Source organism: Carassius gibelio, chromosome A24, assembly GCF_023724105.1.
Source record: "Carassius gibelio isolate Cgi1373 ecotype wild population from Czech Republic chromosome A24, carGib1.2-hapl.c, whole genome shotgun sequence".
Lineage (NCBI taxonomy): Eukaryota > Metazoa > Chordata > Actinopteri > Cypriniformes > Cyprinidae > Carassius > Carassius gibelio.
In genome coordinates, this window is record NC_068394.1 from 12,414,794 (window position 1) to 12,433,562 (window position 18,769).

General features: G+C 35.9%; 1 protein-coding gene across 1 annotated transcript; it reads right to left on the minus strand.

Moving 5' to 3' along the window:
- Positions 1–17,002: 17,002 nt before the first annotated feature.
- Positions 17,003–18,769, minus strand: LOC127946570 (transcription factor 21-like). The gene is made up of 2 exons (XM_052543238.1): positions 18,247–18,769; positions 17,003–17,352 (listed from the first exon to the last, which is right to left on the minus strand). Exons 1-2 carry the CDS (start codon positions 18,652–18,654, stop codon positions 17,269–17,271), a joined length of 492 nt encoding a protein of 163 aa, XP_052399198.1. The 5' UTR covers positions 18,655–18,769; the 3' UTR covers positions 17,003–17,268.

Below are 18,769 nucleotides of genomic sequence, written 5' to 3' on the forward strand. Positions count from 1 at the left end.
TTTTCCATTAAGCATTGCTTTTTTTTTTTCTTTGTAGAGGCAAAGTTGTTCTAGCCAAATTGATGGTATGTCAGGTTTTATGGCATATACTTAAAATTCCATCAGTTGTATTACTAATATATCAAATACATTATGGCAAAACAGTACTTGTCGATGTAAAACTAAAACTTCTAGTAGGTGGCGGCAAGTCACAGGGTGTGTCTCAATCAGCTCCCTAGTTCCCGAGCTTGTGAATCAGTATATCGTACATGAATCAGGTCACTTGTAAGTACCTTATGGAAGACTGTTAGGGCCAAAACGTATGATGCTAATGCATTAACATAATTGCATGTGATATTATTATTTTTTATTATCTTTAAACATATTTCACATGTTCTTACAACATTTCAGACGAATAATTATAAATGTTAACTACATGAATGCATGGCTCATCTATGTGCAGGTGGGGCAGATACCTTCCAAAATATTAGTCCACAACATAGACCTCTATATAAACTGAAACAATAATACATTTTTAAAGTACAGTGCCCGTAATTGACTTTCGGTTTACTTAGTTTTGTCTTGGCCACGACACAATAACTCGTGGGAACATGATAATATGTCGTGGCTTTTTTTCACACAGCGCTCATCCCGGGTTGAACTAGGTTCCCGACCCGGGTTCAATGCTGGAATCAATCCCAGGAGGTGGTTGCTTTCACACAGAAGGCGACCCGGCAGTGTTCCGGCAATTTGCCAGTTCCGACGTGCAGTGTGAAAGGGGCTTATGTATTAATCTTGACTTTCAGTCTTATACCTTGTACCTGAACTCTGTTATCTTGTTTTTCCAGGGCAGGGGCTACATTGCCCTGAGCAACCCACAAGAACAGCTCATCAACACTCTGAGTCCTTTCATGTTTGTACCTCCAGCTCCTAAAATGGCCGTGGTTAGGAATGGCTCATCGGTGCAGTGTGTGAGTGATGGCTCTCTCAAGGGCCAAGACAATAGCTGTAGTCAGGTTACACTCTTGGACACGTCCCCAGCACACACACTTGTGCCTGTATGTGGCGTTCTTCACACACATATGCGTTGACACATGCCCCCAATACATCATTTACAGCAGTGTCAAAAATTACAGCTGCTCACTTTCAGCATGAGAAATCATTTTAGACACAATTGTGTGGGAGCCCCTCCCCCCCCCCCCACCAAAAAAAAATAAAAAAATCACACAATTCTTACTTTTTTTTTTCACAAGAAATCTGAGTTTGTATCTCACAATTTGTACTCCACAGGATTAATATAATTTGTTTTTATAAATTTGAAATTATGAGAACTGTGTTAGAACTGTGAGATAATCTTGTCATTACAAATTATCTTTTTTATTAATATTAAAACACATGTTTCTTGTGAGTTTCTATCTAAGACATTTTTTGTCTCAGTAAGAAATGTGTTTTTTGTTTTTGCATCAGAATAAAATAAAAAAAGAAGAAAAGTAATTGCAACTTTATATCTCACAATTCTGATCAAATTTAAAATTTTCTTAGAATTGTGAGATATAAATTCTGAAGTGCAATTTTATAAATTGCAATTCTGAGAAAAATTCTTATTATGAGTTTTTTGCTCACAATTGCAAGGCATAAACAATATAAAGTTTGATAAAAGAACGTTAAGATATAACACAACTGCAAGAAAATTGTGTTTTGTAATTCTGCTTCATAAAAACATAAAAGTTACAGTATTGGCTTTTTATTATACAATTTAAACTTTAGAGTTAATGTACTGTACAATTCTGAAAGAAAAAAAACTGTGAATTGTGGGATATAATATCAAAATTGCATGAAAAAAAAAGTCTGAATTGTGAGTTATTTTTTATTTTTATTTTTATTTTTTACATGGCAGAAACATAAAACAGTTAAATTGCAAGACCACATCTCACAAATCTGACTGTTCTCCTCAAATTGTGGATTTTTATCTTGCAGTTCTGAAGTTCTAAGTAACTTAGAATTGCAAGAAGAAAAAATTAAATGTGAGAGAAATATTTTATTTAGTGGCAAAAAAATCATAAAACACAATTATGACTTTATTTCTTGCAATTGCACATTTGTATCTCAGCATTCAGAGTTTCAGAACTGCAAAGTTTATATCTATCTTTGCTTTTATATCTCACCATTCAGAATTACAAGAAAAAGCACTAAACTGTGAGATTTAAAGTCTCTTTTTATTTATTTTTATTCTGTGGCAGAAATAAGATTCAATATCATCATCATCATCATTATTATAGAAGTTTATTGTATCATCTCTCTAGTGTTCTGAGAACTCCTAACCAAAGGTAAAACCACATATTTGAAGAGAATTAAACATATGTTGAAAAACGGAGCCACCACCCTCTAATTCACAGGCCTACGCACAAGAGTATAAACAACACATAAGTGGTTTCCCAGGCTCTTGATGAGGACTGGATGAGGATCTCAAGGTTATAACACTGGTTCCCTGTGTGGGGCAGGACAGGGGGACAGAAAGTCCATCATCGGAACCACACTGGACTTGTCCTCGCTCTGGCAACCCAACAAAGCCTTCCAAAGACAGATGACATGCACACAAAGAAAACACAGGTGGCTATAGACCACCTGGAGAAAAAGAGAGATGGAGAGAGAGAAATAGGTGGCTCCCCTTTGAACTTTCCCACCCCCAACAGTCTTCCGGTCAGAACACTTTGACCAATATATCTATGATCATCTACAGTGATCAGTTGTTTTGTGACCTAACTGGCTTTGGGGGGGAAATTAAATATAATAATAATAATAGAAAAAAAGCAGTAATCAAAGAAAAATGTGGCTACTTAGAAAGAACCTAGAATATGACATATTTTCATTTGTTTCACACTTTTTTGTATGCATTAAAATTCCACATGTGTTAATTCATAGTTTTGATACCTTCAGTTGGAATCTACAATTTTCATAGTCATGAAAGTAAATAAAACTGTTTGAATTAGAAGGTGTGTCCAAACTTTTGGTCTGTACTGTACACACACACACACACACACACACACACACACACACACACACACACACACACACACACACACATATATATATATATATATATATATATATATATATATACACTGTAAATGTGACCCTCTATATGAAATCCAGGCTCAAGTCTCAAAATCGTAAAAAAAAAATCATTAATTTCAATACGATTTTAATATTTGACATGGTCTACTCAGATAGCAATGCTATATTTTCACATAATGTCCGTTACCTTATGAAGAATGATTTAATATCGAAAACAGTAAATCACGAAAAAAATATTTTAGCTGGGTTTTCACAGACAGGGTCATATATTATAAATTCATTTGTTACTATGTGCAACCTTTGAAATTTGTTTGTGAAAAGTTGGTGAAAAGCATAAAATATAAGCTGTCACGATGTTAGTTGTTTAAGTTAGTATTCATTGCCTACAGTTTTTCTAGTTCCAGGTTTTGTTTCATAATAATGTTTCACTGCTGACCCTTTGTTCACCAGGCCTTTGATCAATACTGTCTGATAATTAATGGAGTTGTTACACTCACTAATCCAATTACATGCTTTGCTCCCTGAAAGGTCTCAGTCTGATCAAGATTAATTTCTAATGGAGGGCTTCTTCTCCACCTTTGAACTGAGAGATACGTTCAACCACTGACCTCCATCGATTGAATTCTGCAGAAGCCTTTCTGACAACAGCGCAACCCTCGGGTCTGACCGTCTTTGTGTGGTGGGAGATTTTCAACCCTGTAGATCTTTATTGGAGCATCCAGAGAAGAAAAACTAAACTGCTTTGGCTTTCAGAGCAAATACAATACATGAGCTGAACCTAACTCATACTACATAGCCTTTAAAGACCTCTGGACCAGATTAGACCCTCTAATTGTTGTAGCAGGCCAAGCAGTTTCCCAAAGGAAGAGTTAACTTAAAGGAATATTCCTGGTTCAGTGCAAGTTAAGCTCAATCAAAAGAATTTGTTGTATACAGTTGATTACCACAAAAATGTTTAGATTTATCCCATGTTTTCTTTAAAACATACACACACACACACGCACAAATCAAAGCTAAAGAATGGCACTACTTTTTGGAGGATTCAAAAGCAGATATGAGGTAATACATAGGTAATGGTAATGCAAGTTTATGATTTAATACTAGCAGATCTGAAAAAAAAATTGTGTATTATCTGTTAAACTATCAAAGTCATCACTTTTGGAATAACAGCGTTTAAAAGAACGGCGTTAGGTAACAACGTTATTTTTTCAGTAACGGGGTAATCTAACTAATAACTTTTCGCGTCGTTACAACGCCGTTAACATTACAGAACGTTAAATGCGGTGCGTTACTATGCATTGATTTAATAAACATTGCAATCCGAATTTACCCCTGGCTCACACAGCGAGTGAGCAGGTGGGTTAAAAACGAGATAAGCGATTATGATTGGCTAAGGCAGAGTCATGTGTTTCATGGTAGCCAATCACAGCCAGCTTTTTTACACACATGTCGGCACACACACAGGCACACGCGCCAGCGGCAACAAACACACACTCATTTTTGTTTTTACAGTAAATAGTTACTTTCCTTGGTAACGAGTTACTTTTATCATAGAGTAATTCAGTTACTAACTCAGTTACTTTTTGAAACAAGTAGTGAGTAACAATAACGAATTACTTTTTTAAAGTAACGTTCCCAACAGTTCCCACAGGATTATGGTGTTTTTTTTTTCATTGCATCAAAGTTGTCAAATTAGTTATAACTACAGAGAAAAGGTTAGTTAGTTAAAATCATTTTAAAGGGAAGATCAACTCCAAAATGAAAATTCGCACCCATATCATTTGAAACTTGTCTGACTTTGTTGTTATGTAAATGTAAAAGAAGATATTTTGAAGGATGACAGTAACTAAACAGTTTCTGTTCCCATGGATTTCCATTGTATTTTTGTCCAAATAATGGACGTTAATGGGAACCAAACCTTTTGGGTTTACTTTCTGTGGCTATACTATTGATACAGTGAGTATATATTGTAAACAAATTGGCCCTATTCATGTCCATTTTAAGTGACTCACTTTAACCCTTTATTTTTAAATAAAGCACAAATTAATTTAGTAATGAACATTATGTCATAAGTGCAGTCAATTTAAATGGTTTTCTTTTGCATAATACAGATTATACTATTTTCCGAGTTTCCAGTTTAAATTGAAGGCATTATTCGCACCAGCTGTGTTTTATTCAGACACAGGATTCTAAGATTTCTGTACATGATTTCTCTACATGAGTTAGAGAAATCTCCATTCCTCACCTACTAAACCTCCCATCTGAAATAGGTTTCACCTTTGTGACATTACTGGCATAAATCCCCACATCCCGTGAAGGCTGTCTGCAAGTGCCTTCAGTGGCCATCATAAAGTGAAACAGACAGTCTTAATTGCTGTTCCAGACTCAAGGAAACGGGACTTAAATATTTGCATAATTCCACAGAAGGCAGAGGAAATTGCTAAAACATGTGAGCCAGAATCCATGTGCAACCCAATACCTGTTCAGCCTGGCTCTTGGGTGCCATCCAGTGCCGAATGTGCCAAGAAGGGCACGTGTATGTGTGTGTGCGTCCAATCAGAAGGAAAAGGTCACGGGCGATCTTATCTCGCCTTTCTCCCACAATCCCAAGCGAGAGCCTGTCAAAGTCGCACCAAAGAGTGCTGTGTTTCTTATTTTGTGACATTTCAGATATATTGCTGCCATTGCGTTGGGTTTCACTCCTTACTCATTAAAGATGATGTCCAATGCTTTTTTTTTTTTTTTTTGTATACTTATGTCTTTGTTGTTTTTTTAAGGTTTCTAATTTTTCTAAGAAAATGGGTGAAACCGAGCAACAAAGCATCTAAGATATGCAATCAATGGTATTAATTTCATAAACAGCATTACCACAGTGAAACTGAGAGTTATGCCATGGCTGTTAGCCCATAGTCTTTTCTTTTCCCACACAGATGCAGACAGTCGTGGGTGGAAGGCACAGCTGAGCGGAGTAATTAAGCCCACATCGGACATGTGGAAAAGGCATAGAGAGCATAGAGTCCTCGGTGGAGTGCATATGAACACTTCATATGGATCTATAGGGAGACACAACTCACATAGATACCAGCCTCACTCAGATGACGGTAACAGTTTGTCACCTTATAAAGTGAGGACAGAAAAGTAAGCTGCCATGAATCATGAGGGAATATAGCGTATTTTTGTTTGCCATCAGAGAATTTAAGGCCAGTGAATGGAGCAGTGATTTCTTCAGTCTGGGGAACCAGTGAATTGGGGGGTATAAAGTAGACTGTGAGGGTTGTTTTAAGCCTCTATAGATTGTTTACATACATTTTTAGTTGAGGATTTGGGGTATTACGCTTTCAGTCCATGTTCATGGGACTGATTTTAAAAGGATGTTTTTGAGACAGTTTGAGAAATTTAATTAAAAAGATTGGATAGGAATATGCCTTTATCAGGAAGCAGTAATGTTTAACATTTTATAATATACCATGCATATAAAATCTAAAGTTAAGTTAGCATTCTTTTGGCCTAAAGCAGACTCTCTGTGTCTTGTCATGCATGGCCTTGCTGCTCCCCTCTGGATTAGCTATCTGTCTCTGCAGGTTCTGAGGCTGCCTTGGACCTTGTTGTTTGTCTCTTTCTGCACCAGTTGCTGGACAAACATTCAGTCCTCATCTCTGGTCACTCATCCCCTGACTTGAGCTTTGATCTGAGGACCCATAAGGGCACCTAAGGTCCCAAACCAGAGTGGAGGTCAGGGGCCTTTGTCCGTCCTACCCTTGCCACAGTGGCTACACTAATTACACAATGCAAACAACACCACGGCTACTGTTAAAGCACATCAGTTTGTCACAAATCTACGTGCACACCTATTAATTTTTGCAAAGCAGCCTCATTGGAAATAAGATTCTGTACGTATGAACTTCTCTAGTTATTCTTTGTTTTGTGATAATTTCAAAGCAAAATGTCCATAATGGCACAAAAGGTGAGTTGTCCAAAGAGGTGATATGAATCTGGTGATGTTTTATTATGTTGGTTGTTGTATCTACAGTATTGTGGCAGCTTGGAAATAAAATATCCAGTGAGTGGCAATGAAAGATTAATGCTCTATCGAGTTTGAAAATAATGATTCACTTTTGCCTAACCGATAGTGTTAAAAAAGCAAACATGAGATAAAGACACAATTGCTGAAATAATTGTCTTTGAGCTCCTTTATCATGACTCATGTTTCACAGTTACACTCTCATCCGAACTCTTTGTATCACAAGTGCAACAGTGTACCAGTTGAGCTACAGAGCAAGTTTACTTCATCAGAAAAGCCATATATACGGAGCTGATTATGCGAAACAAAATGTCTTAGTTTATGAATCATGCACTATGGTAACATTGATTTGAGGTCATAACATAGTATTGCGAAATAAACCTTTAAATATATATAACATAATCATAATTTGTGTGAAAAGTGATGCATTTTTTTTTATGTTTTACTGTCAGTAGTGTTCATTTCAACAGGAAACTGCGTTGAATTGTATATATAGGTATGTTTTTTTTTGTTTGTTTTTTTGCAAAAAATAATGGTTCCAAAATGGATTTTCGCACCCCTACCGTACAGTATACCCACTTTTTGGTTTCCCAAAGTGAATAGTACTTAAAGGGATAATTCCTCCAAAAATAAAAAAGCTGTGATCATTTACTTACCCTGTTTCTTTCTTCTGTTAGCATAAAATAATTGTGGAAAAATGTTTGTAACCAAACAGTTGACGGCAGCTATGGGGGAAAAAAAATACGTTGGAATATCAATGGCTACCGTCAACTGTTTGGTTACATTCTTCAAACCAACATTCTCCAAAATATCTTATTTTGTGTATAACGAAGAAAAAAAAAGAAACTCTATAGCTTTGTATATCAGTTTGGAACAAATGGAGAGTGAGTAATTGATGACTGAATTTTAATTTTGGTGTGAGCTATCCCTTTAAAAGTACCATTTTTTTTTTTCCCACCGTGGAACCACAGATGTCAATAAAGAATCTTTATTTTTTACAATATTAAAGGCAGATCCCCCCCCCCCCCAAGTTTTGCTTCCCGCTTACATCCCAGATGTGAATGTGACTTTTTTTTTCCCAATCCAGGTGTCTTACTGATGAAGATGGATGAGTTTGGTTGTCAGTGATTCATGGCCAACTCGGAGATGGTGACAAATACCTGAGTGACCATGTCAGCAGTGAATAATAGGATAATTTATTCAAAATTCGTGTCGCCCCTTAGGTAGAACCCTAATTTTGTGGATAGTTGCTGTCATCAGATTTCCTGGTCAGGTTACTACCCATACCACAAAGACAATGGGACGGGGAAAAGACCATCAAATCCTTTAGGATTATAACACTCTAATCAGGCTAATCCAGAAGATTTCTGAATTCCCACTGAGGTACTATAGAGATCGCACACCTATACCCCTTTCATAATGACAGACCTGTCCACATGCAGACGTATGTCATGGGAACACTCGGTCACCCACAGTGACACACACAGACATCAGCGCCTGCTCTTTTGAAGTCAGTATAATTAACAGGCCATCCGATACACTATCAGCCCAAGAGGCTCTTGGTCTCAGAGGCACATAACAGATCCATCAGTGGTTGCTAACGGGCTGCACTGTCAACAGTCCCAAGTGCTCCCATTGTGACCCTTCCATACCCCTTAGACTTACCAATAGGACATGGGGTCACACCGCCAGATTTTAGGCCCAATGCTCACACAAAGATATACAACGCAACACGTATGGTTTATAAGATGTTGTCATAGTCTGTGATAAGTTATTCATGGCTATGTGTTAATAAAAGATGATGGCCTGCAAAGTGGTGCATGTCCCAAATGTTAATGAGACAGACGTACAGCTGATGACTCACAATATGCATAATGGAGGACAATGACCGTCTACACTGAGGTGAGACTGACCTCGATAATATAGCCCGCGTATCCAGTGACAATGCTAATGTTTGCAGACACAGTGAAGAGTGGAGTACAGTTTGTAGAGTTTGTTTCAATGTCAGTATTCATGTTTCTAGAGCATATTTGAGCTTGTTAATATTCTGGCCTTTCAATATGCCTTTGGTCCCTCCATCATCAAAAATATATAAGATTTTATTTTGTGTCCACCCAAAGTCTGACATTTTTCTTCAAACCTGGGCACTCTCATGCCTCAATATTTTTTATTTATTTATGTATTTTTCTAAATATACGGTTGAAAAGTAAGAATAGAGACTGTATACCTGCATATTTGCTGGAGAAATTAACACATTTTCTTCAGCAACTAAGCATTAAGTGGGCCTATATTAAAAGTAACATTGTGTTAATTGATTTTCCATCCATCAAATATCCCTGAAAGAAAATAAAACTGAAAACTGTAACAGAAAATCAGCATTGCCATCAGATGAATAATTACATTTTAAAATAGTATTGTATTGTATAAACTGTATTTTTCATCGTCTTTGGTGAGCAAGAGACCTCTTTCAAAAACCTAAAATTGCCTTAAACCTCAATCCTAAATATTATATAATTGTGCATATTTAAGGTACTTAAAAATTCTACCTAGGAATATGCCATAGCAATACAAAGACAATACTGTTTTATTTCAAAGATGTGGTGGAAATACTTCTTGACTTCTTAGAATTATTTTTTTTTTTAAATGACAGAATTCTTTTGTGACGTGTATATGCACAGTTGGACACCGTTAGTAGACAAATTAAATAAACTAGTGAGAGTGTGAAAGAGAGTTTTGAGAGAGTTTATTTTATAAAAGTCCACAGGCCCAAAAGTGTCCCTAGCTGTAGAAACTCCTAATTATGAAAGCGATGATTGTTTATGGTGTGGTAATATCAAGTCAAACACTGCACAGTCTTCGATTTTGCCACGATTTTCCTCATTGTTTCCTGATAGCTCTTAAATGTTGGAATTTCGTTTTTTTTTTTTTTATTGGACTCATTAAGTTTTAAATATGTATATATTTTTTCATACTCTGTTTGTATAAGGGTTCAACTTGTCATTTAAAACTATGTCATTTGTTTGACCATTCAAAGAAACAAAATTGAGTAATTATAATGAATTTGTCAAACACAATCTCCTCGGACTACACATTGTACCTGATGTCCGTAAAATTTCTCTGATGCGGTCACTAAAAGTTCACAGCGGAGAAAAACACTACGCTGAATTAGCGTCCTAGCTGTTTAGACATCTCCATCAAATCCTATGACAGACTTTTTTTTTTTCTTTTTTTGAAGTCCTGGCTTATTCCTGCCTTGTCAAAATAAGACTAATGGTTACGGAGGAAAAAATTAGTGGGAAATTTGTTTTTGTTCGCCGAATGAATTGGCGGGAATTCTCCGTGAGGGTGTTTTATTGTTTTAATTACCCACAGAGGTGGTCAGTGCCATTAAATAAGACCTCACTCCCTCCCCATCTGACTGTTACGTCACCTGAAAACAAATCATGTTGGCGTCCGCCATCACAAATGTCAGTAGAATGTATAAAAAAGGGTGTCATAGTAATATATGAGTGTAATATCTCATTGGAACCATTGGAACCAAATGACTACTAAGGAACTCATGACTATAGCAAGTTTTTTGTTTGGTGTGGTGGACACTGCCAAAGGCTATAGCCATGAATCTGAGAAAAGACAGGAACAAGAGAGGAAAGGAAGAGTTTAATCCACATTCACAGGTGTGTCACACCTTTGTTACCATCTCTGATGTTCACAACGGACTCCGAGACAAAGGCCAGAACTCTGTATGCCCATTGTAGCCTGGAGAACAATACAGTGACTGTGACTTACTAATCCCTGTGGAGCGCTGACAGTTCAGGCCTGAAGCCACTCTAGGCCTCATCTTTGCTCCGAGCAGTGTCTGTGAACTACCTCGATGGGAATACAGAGTATTTATAGTAGCCAGAATCTTGCCAAAAGGAGGGAACCAAAAGCCATTGTGGAAGAAAAAATATTATCCCCATTGTCAACCTGTGGCCATGATTGTAGCGTCACTTGATGGATGAGACAGTGTGTGTCTGGAGGGGAAATGGCTCACTGCATGAAAGCCTTTCAAGAGATATTTGTAATGAAACTGTCCCATAAAGAAGAGAAAAAATTGCAGTTCGTATTTCATAAAGCATGCAGGTGTCTGTCAAATTTTACTCACCTCACCCATTCTGGACATACCTGTGACTTATAAGTGAGTACAAAAACATCTCAATTTCAGGGATGAGCAATAGGTCAAGAGTTCGAATTGGAATTTGAATTGTCTGGCCAAAACACACAGGAAGCAAAACTGGAATTTGATTCGGAATTGAAGGAAGTGGAATTCCAAATTGATTAGAAGAGTCTGGTAAGCATTGTGGGAAATGAAGTGTTTTCCACCCTTGTCCATAAGTTGGGTAAATATGTATATTTACATAAAAAAAAGATAGTTCACCCAAAACCGAAAATTCTGTCACCCTGTTGTTTCTAGCCTCTATTGTTTTTTATTTTTTATTTTTTTCAGTGTTTTTTGATGACACGATGAAAGCCAGTTGGGTCAAATGCTGTTTTGGACCCAATTGACTTTAACTGTATGGATAAAAACAGTTTTTCAAAATATATCTTAAAATATTTTTAACATCTTCAATTATTCGGCCATTTCTTCAGAAGTACCTTCTCTTGTGTTCTACAGAAGAAAGAAAGCCAAATTGGTTTGGAGGGTACAGAGCCCAGCACATGGCATGCAGGAAAAAAAATAGTAGGCTAAATCATGTGCACGATTTACTATTTCATTCCTTCGATTTCAAAATTGTGCACACTAGTTACTATTTTGTTCCCTCGGTTTATAAATTGTGCGCATGATTTACTAATTTGTTCCCTCGATTTGCTAAATTGTGCACATGATTTATAAATCGAGAGAATTAATTAGTAAATTGTTCACACAATGGAAGTAGTAATTGTGTGCATGTTTTAGTACATCGAGGGATCAAATTAGTAAATCATGCACACAATTTATTAATTTCTTCTTGCATGCCATGCATGTTCTTGCAGACTCTGTGGGAACAGAGTAAATGATGACAAATTTTCAGTTTTGTATTAACTGTCTATTTAAAGACAAATTTATTTCATTTTAAAAGGACTAATCTGTCTTTGCATAGCATCTACAAAGCTTTCAAAGTTCAAGACACTTTTTACAAACTTTTTTTAAACTTTTTAAGCCAGCATGAAAAGTTTGTCAAACCTTACTTTTCTATTTAAAATTACACTTATAACATTTGCCCTTATTATTTCGGAATGTTTGATACCTCGATTCAAATTCAAATGAAATTCTATAACTAAACTGTATAATTTTACTGCATTCTCGATTCAATTCTGAATGGCATGCAATGAGGCATCGTTTATGTTCTGTACTGTTTTTCTGTTGCATCCTTTATTATATTTTGTACCATCTCCGTGTTGTGAAAAACGACACTTGGAACATTTTCACAGGTGACATTATTCCCAAACACACCTTAGCCCTGGAGAATAGCAAAATGTGTGGCGTTGTGAACAACAATGCCCTTCAGCACCTCACCTAAACACTTTTGTTCGCTCCACAATGGCTGCAGTCCCCACCCTTTACTTGTAAACTACAAGAAAAGAACAACGCATACCTTGCGAGAAAATATCAGTATCCTGAATCACACTCCTAATCAGGCCATTGCATAAAAACGACGCTGCCAACGTCACCCCTCAAACTTCGAATATAATTGAGAAAGGTACGACTGGGCAACGAATCAATAGGAAGAGGGGAATATCTGATTAAATGTTTTCTTGTCAATGCTCAACCTCATCACCCCTCCCTTCCCTGGTTTGACCTTCCTCTGTGAGCACATCCAGCCACAAAGAGGCTCCATTCTCTCAGGAGATAGAGAGCCTTGCTCTTGTGCGGAAACTCTATCACCTGCCTAAAAGAAACCGTGTCATCTCCCCCCTCCAGCCCAGCAGGAAGTCTCCAGCCAAGCTCATCACACACCCTGTAATATTCACAGTGACCTTCAGCGCTCCACCAAACTTTCTCACAGTCTGACATGTTTCATGATGCTACATATTGGATGTAGTTAGGAATTACACTAAGCGCATGGTTGTGACTTGGCACTGTGCAAAGAAAGCCATCTTCAAGGTAAGAGTGTGGCGAGAGTCTGATTTAACACAGAACATTCTATTATGAGGCTTTCTACAATACTTGATTCTGATTGGCCGATGATGTTATCAGGCCTTTCAAGGGATTAAATCATTATATGTGTTTGGGTGTGTATGTGTTATAGAACATAATTACATTAAAAGTTTAAGATTTTTAAGTTTAAGATAATGTGCTTGTAAAATAATAAAATAATTCTCACTCAAATCAATATTTCATGTCAACGTATTAATTTGAAGGCAAGACACCACAGAAAAATAGGGTAAAATAAACTAATATCACATAATTCAGTGGGTGATTAATTAAAGTAGCTATATTTAAGACTGTACATTTAAGATGTTTTTGTATTGTGTTATGATTGAAAAAGTAAATGAGGCATTACATTTGCACACATTTGCATACACTTCCAGAACAGAAATATGAACATTTGGTTTAAGTTTCATTTTGTTTACAGAATAAAGTTAAATGTTTTTTATAAAAGGGATTTTGGATATCCTTTTATATCTCTCCATATATCAAAAAAAATAAGCAAACTATTAACAGCTAGAAAACTCTCTATGTTTTAATGAATAAAATGTTCTAAATTGTGAAAATGATATATGAACAAACAACATGGACAAATATATAAATAAACAAACAAACCCCTCAGTAAAAACCTTCAGAAGATGGGAATAAAACAGTAAACCTTTTGGCTCAGTGCATGAGAAAAAAATATTTTGAGAAAAAATACATTAAAGATATGTATTGCAGTTAATCTACAGACACAAACAGATAAAATGTAATAAAGTGTACTGTGTGGAATTGATTTTATTTTTTATTTTTTGGCCTATGCTGCCATTGGTCAGTTAAGTGATAGTGATATTTGTTGTACAAATTTTTTATTTATTTTCCCCCAAAAGATTCTTGAGATAAAGCTTACAAAGACACCAGATTAAATGACCTACATGTTTTGAGTGAAACCAAAATAAAGCAGATGCTAAACTGATATGCAAAGTAATAGGCCTTGTTTTACATTTTCTTCCTCCTTGCTGCTGAGTGAATAGATATTAGATAACAAACAATCTCAGAATGTCTTTTATATCCTCAAAGAGCGTTTTCTGAATCTTGGCTTGCCGTGGGTTTGCAGTAAGTGCTTTTGGTTAAACTACAAAGAAAGCCTCAGTGAACTGCGCTGTTTGGCTTTGGACCTACAGTTCCTTCCTGTTCATGGAAATTTGGTCTCTGAAATGTGTTTTTGGTACACACACACACACACACAACAAAATTGGATTTCCTTATAAGTTTATACCCGAAAACATAGCTCCACATTAATAAAAATGTGTTCCACCTGGCTAAACATAAAGAGTATTTCAAGAAGGTCATTAAATCTACTAGACACTTTCACTCTCCTTACAAACACACACCAGTAGGTCTACAGAAAGGCAGTTTGCTAAGTTTAGCCAGTGTAAATTAGGAAACTATCAAGCTTAAAATGAAACACCAAAAACCTTGCTGACGGAGAGAGTGTCAAAAGTTTGTTGTGGCTAATGCGTAGCTATTGTGGATCAATAGCGATCTCTGCTGGCTATGAATACAACTACAGAATCTGACCAAAACTGACGATAGAAGCACAATAACAAATATAATCCAAATCAAATTAGGACACTCTATCTTTTTCATCGTATTTGTAATATATCTATATATATTTTTGTTCAATCCTTTGTTTCAGTGCGATATCCAGAACAAATAATAACAAATGAGAAATATAGGCTAATAAAAAAAAATAATAATAAAAAAATAATCCTCTAAGGTTGACCTTGCCTGTTTGGCCATCTAATTTAATGAATTAATGAACAATTGTATATATTTATACATTTATACATATACTAAGACAGACAGACAGACAGACAGACAGACAGACAGATAGATAGATAGATAGATAGATAGATTTTTTATAATAGATAGAAATTTATATAGAACCTTTATAATAGCATTTTAACGTTTTTATTTATATTTTAAAATGTAAATTTTAAATAATTTCCTGGGTCCCCTGGTGGCCCCCTGGCCCCTGGTTAAGAGCTAATGTATCATGTGGCCAGAAAGCTCTGTCACCACTAGATGGAACTATTAATTAAGACTTTTCCTTGTCTATTAGTCTTACATTTTAAACAGTTTTCAGATATGAATGATGCGTGAAATGCATCTGCAGACTTTATCCACGCATTGAATACTTGGCTATTCTACTCTACATTCCAGTTGTGTTCTGATATAATGATGTATTAACGCAGCAGGTAGAAGAGGATGACAAATCACATTGGTTTTTGAAGTCATGAGTTCTAGCAGTCGGATAATGCTTTCCTCATTGTAAGCTCGGTGAACCCCAGAGCGCTCATTCTGCAGCAGCGGTGGAGAACGTGAGAGCCGTTTCTGAGCTGTCCTTGCCTGACAGAGTGCTTCATCTCCTGTGAGACTCCCTCAAGGGACCAGTTCAGTGCTCTGGGAAACTAACAGCACGACAGCTGCAATCCTCCACAAACGTGATGAAAAGTCGGCTTCCTCTTCAAACCGCACACATTCTAATGAGCACATGGGCACAAGCTCACACAATTTTGATTTGGGTTCTACACATACTGTAGAGTTTAAAAAAAATTAATTATTTTTAGTTTACATACTTACAAAGTAAACACAATATGGACTTTATGAAAATGAATTAACCGTGTACATTCATCATTGTTATTCCTCTTGAGAAGAGTGACACATTACAATTTATGTGCAATATTTCTCACGAACTTAATTACAGCAGAAACTATACAGATGAACAAACATATTCAGCACGATAAATGAGATATACACTTGATCAAGTAACGTGTGTGTAGTGATAAAAAAATGACTTCATTTCCCAGGTAAGATGAACAGTCTCAGAAGTTCTCTCAAAGTTATGACGCTTCAAAAATTCATTCAAAGAGATGTGGTCTTTAATAACGTTCTCAAAATGTTAACACATCATTCATGGAACGTTTTTCTGAAACATTAGTTGGATGGTTGTCTGGCTGATGATACTTGAAAGTTGCCCTGTATATCATCAGCCTAACTGTTTACCATACTTACTAGTTTCAGATAACTGAAAAAATATTAAAAAGTAACATTGCCAAAATGTTTCCACTCGCATTCACATAACAAAGAAAATATGTTCAGAGAAAAAAAAAAAAAAAAAAAAAAAAAAAAAAAAAAAAAAATATATATATATATATATATATATATATATATATATATATATATATATATATATATATAGAGTTTTCATTACTTAATGTCTTCAAAATGTTCTTCGAATAAATTTTCGTTAGCTGAGCTGGTACATAAGATGCATCCTGCTGAAGTTGTGTAGACATTCGTTGAATGAGTGATTCATTAATATAAGCACATACAAAGAAAAAATAGTAACAAGCCTCAAATATCGCAATCATAAATAATCTTTGGAGTATAACATGTGGACAAATGTCAAGACATCGAGCATATTTTGTGTTCTATTCCATCTAGCCTTAATTACATAGGTCATATTGCTGCTTAGTGAAAAATAAAATCTCTAAAAACCAAAGCAGATTCCACAAGGTGAAAATGTCCTGCCAAAATATGCCTTTTAAATGTCTGCTGGATGGTTAGAAATATTACAACAATAATAATGCCTTAAAACAATAAAAGTGATTTTCAGTGTGCTTCCCTGTCTTTGCAAATTGTTCTTTTTTCACAAGAGTTGCTAAACACAGACAACATTTCAAATATTTGAACACTTAATATAATGTCTGTAGTAATATCTGTAATATATGTCTTGGTTTTCTAGTAATGAGCATAAAAACATCTGGCTATACAGTATATAAGCACAGATTTGTGTGCAATGACTTTGCTGTTTAACTACTTGTATGTTCAACATGCAGTTGCATTCAATGCATAATGTCCATTGATGTAAGTTCAAAGGAAGTGCATGAGTACAGACAGTAAAAAGAGAGAGAGAGAGAGAGAGAGAGAGAGAGAGAGAGATGGAGGGGATAAAAGACAGAGAGGTGCCAGATGTTTATGCTGTAGCTCCACATAGTCTGACCGCTGCTGAAATGTCTTTGGTGTCCTCTGATCGTGCCGAGACCACAAAAGGCCAGGTCTGTGGAAAAAGAATAAAAAAGTCAGCCACACATTGCTGGTAAAATGCCATAAGATGCAGACGAGAATGCATGTAATGCTAAGTGTGCTGTAAAGTATTAATTTTATATTTATTTTTAATTAAAAAATATATATATATATATATATATATATATATATATATATATATATATATATATATATATATATATATATATATATATTAACAATTAGACTTCAGTTTAACAAGGTAATTACACTTCAGGTTAACAATATAAATGTTACATGATAATTGAAAATAAATTATAAATTAATGAAATGGTAAACTACATCTAATACATTTAATACAGTATTTGTGCGGTTACTGTAATATATAAAAACATATGTACAGTATTATCTATAATTATGAATAGTTGTAAAATGTATTTTATTTATATTTAATACAGAATATTAAAAAGAAAATACTGTACATATTTTAGGGGTATAACGGTTCTTGGTAAAAACAAAAACAAAACAAAAAACACATCGTACCGTTCTCCACACATGGTTCGGCATGCACTTCTCAATTTAAATATGACAATGCATCTTTAATATAGCTTGTTAAAGATATCAAGTTCAGCTAATGTATGTTTCTGTTGATGGATACACATTCTGGCTTCCCAATACGTTACAACAACAGTGATAAAAAATAAAATAAAATAAAAAAAGAACAGAAATGGACACAAAACAAGGACAAACCAGTCACTCTTTGTACACTTTGTTCAATGCAAGTGCTTTACTTTTTTGTTAATAGTATATATTTTATATGTTTAACAAAACTGAGTATAGATGATATGTTTTACAAGTAATACTGAACAATAAATCTTCTCGACCAGATGGAAATCCTGCGATAAACTCAGACAACACTCACTCATACCAAGTTCACGGGATGCACGAAGCTGTTCTCATATCTGTCTTCTTGCAAGAGTTGTCTGAGGTGAGAAATGTAGCTGGATGCCAGACGCAGCGTGTCCAGCTTTGACAGTTTGGTGTCCGCCGGTACCCACGGCAGGCTGGTCTTCAGCCGCGAGAACGCTTTACTCAGAACCCTCATGCGTGCCCTCTCTCTGGCGTTAGCTGCGTTTCTCTGAGACTGTCTGCCATCCTTCCCCATCTTCATTTGTTGCTTGTTGTTGTTGGCAGCAGCTCGAGGATGTTTGGTCTTTGCTTTCAGACTGTCATCGATACTAAACTCGTCTTCTGAGTCTTCTAGAGAACGTGTGTCCATGTGAGTGATTGAGAGCTCCTGGAGATCTTCAGGATCACTCACCGAACCCGTGGACATCTTGCCTACAACTGCTTCAGAGCAAAGAACTCGATTTCCGGCTTTCCAGTCGTATATGATATTCAGTGGCCTTGCTGTAGATTCAGAGCAACAGGTGGTGCCTAAATTTTAAATC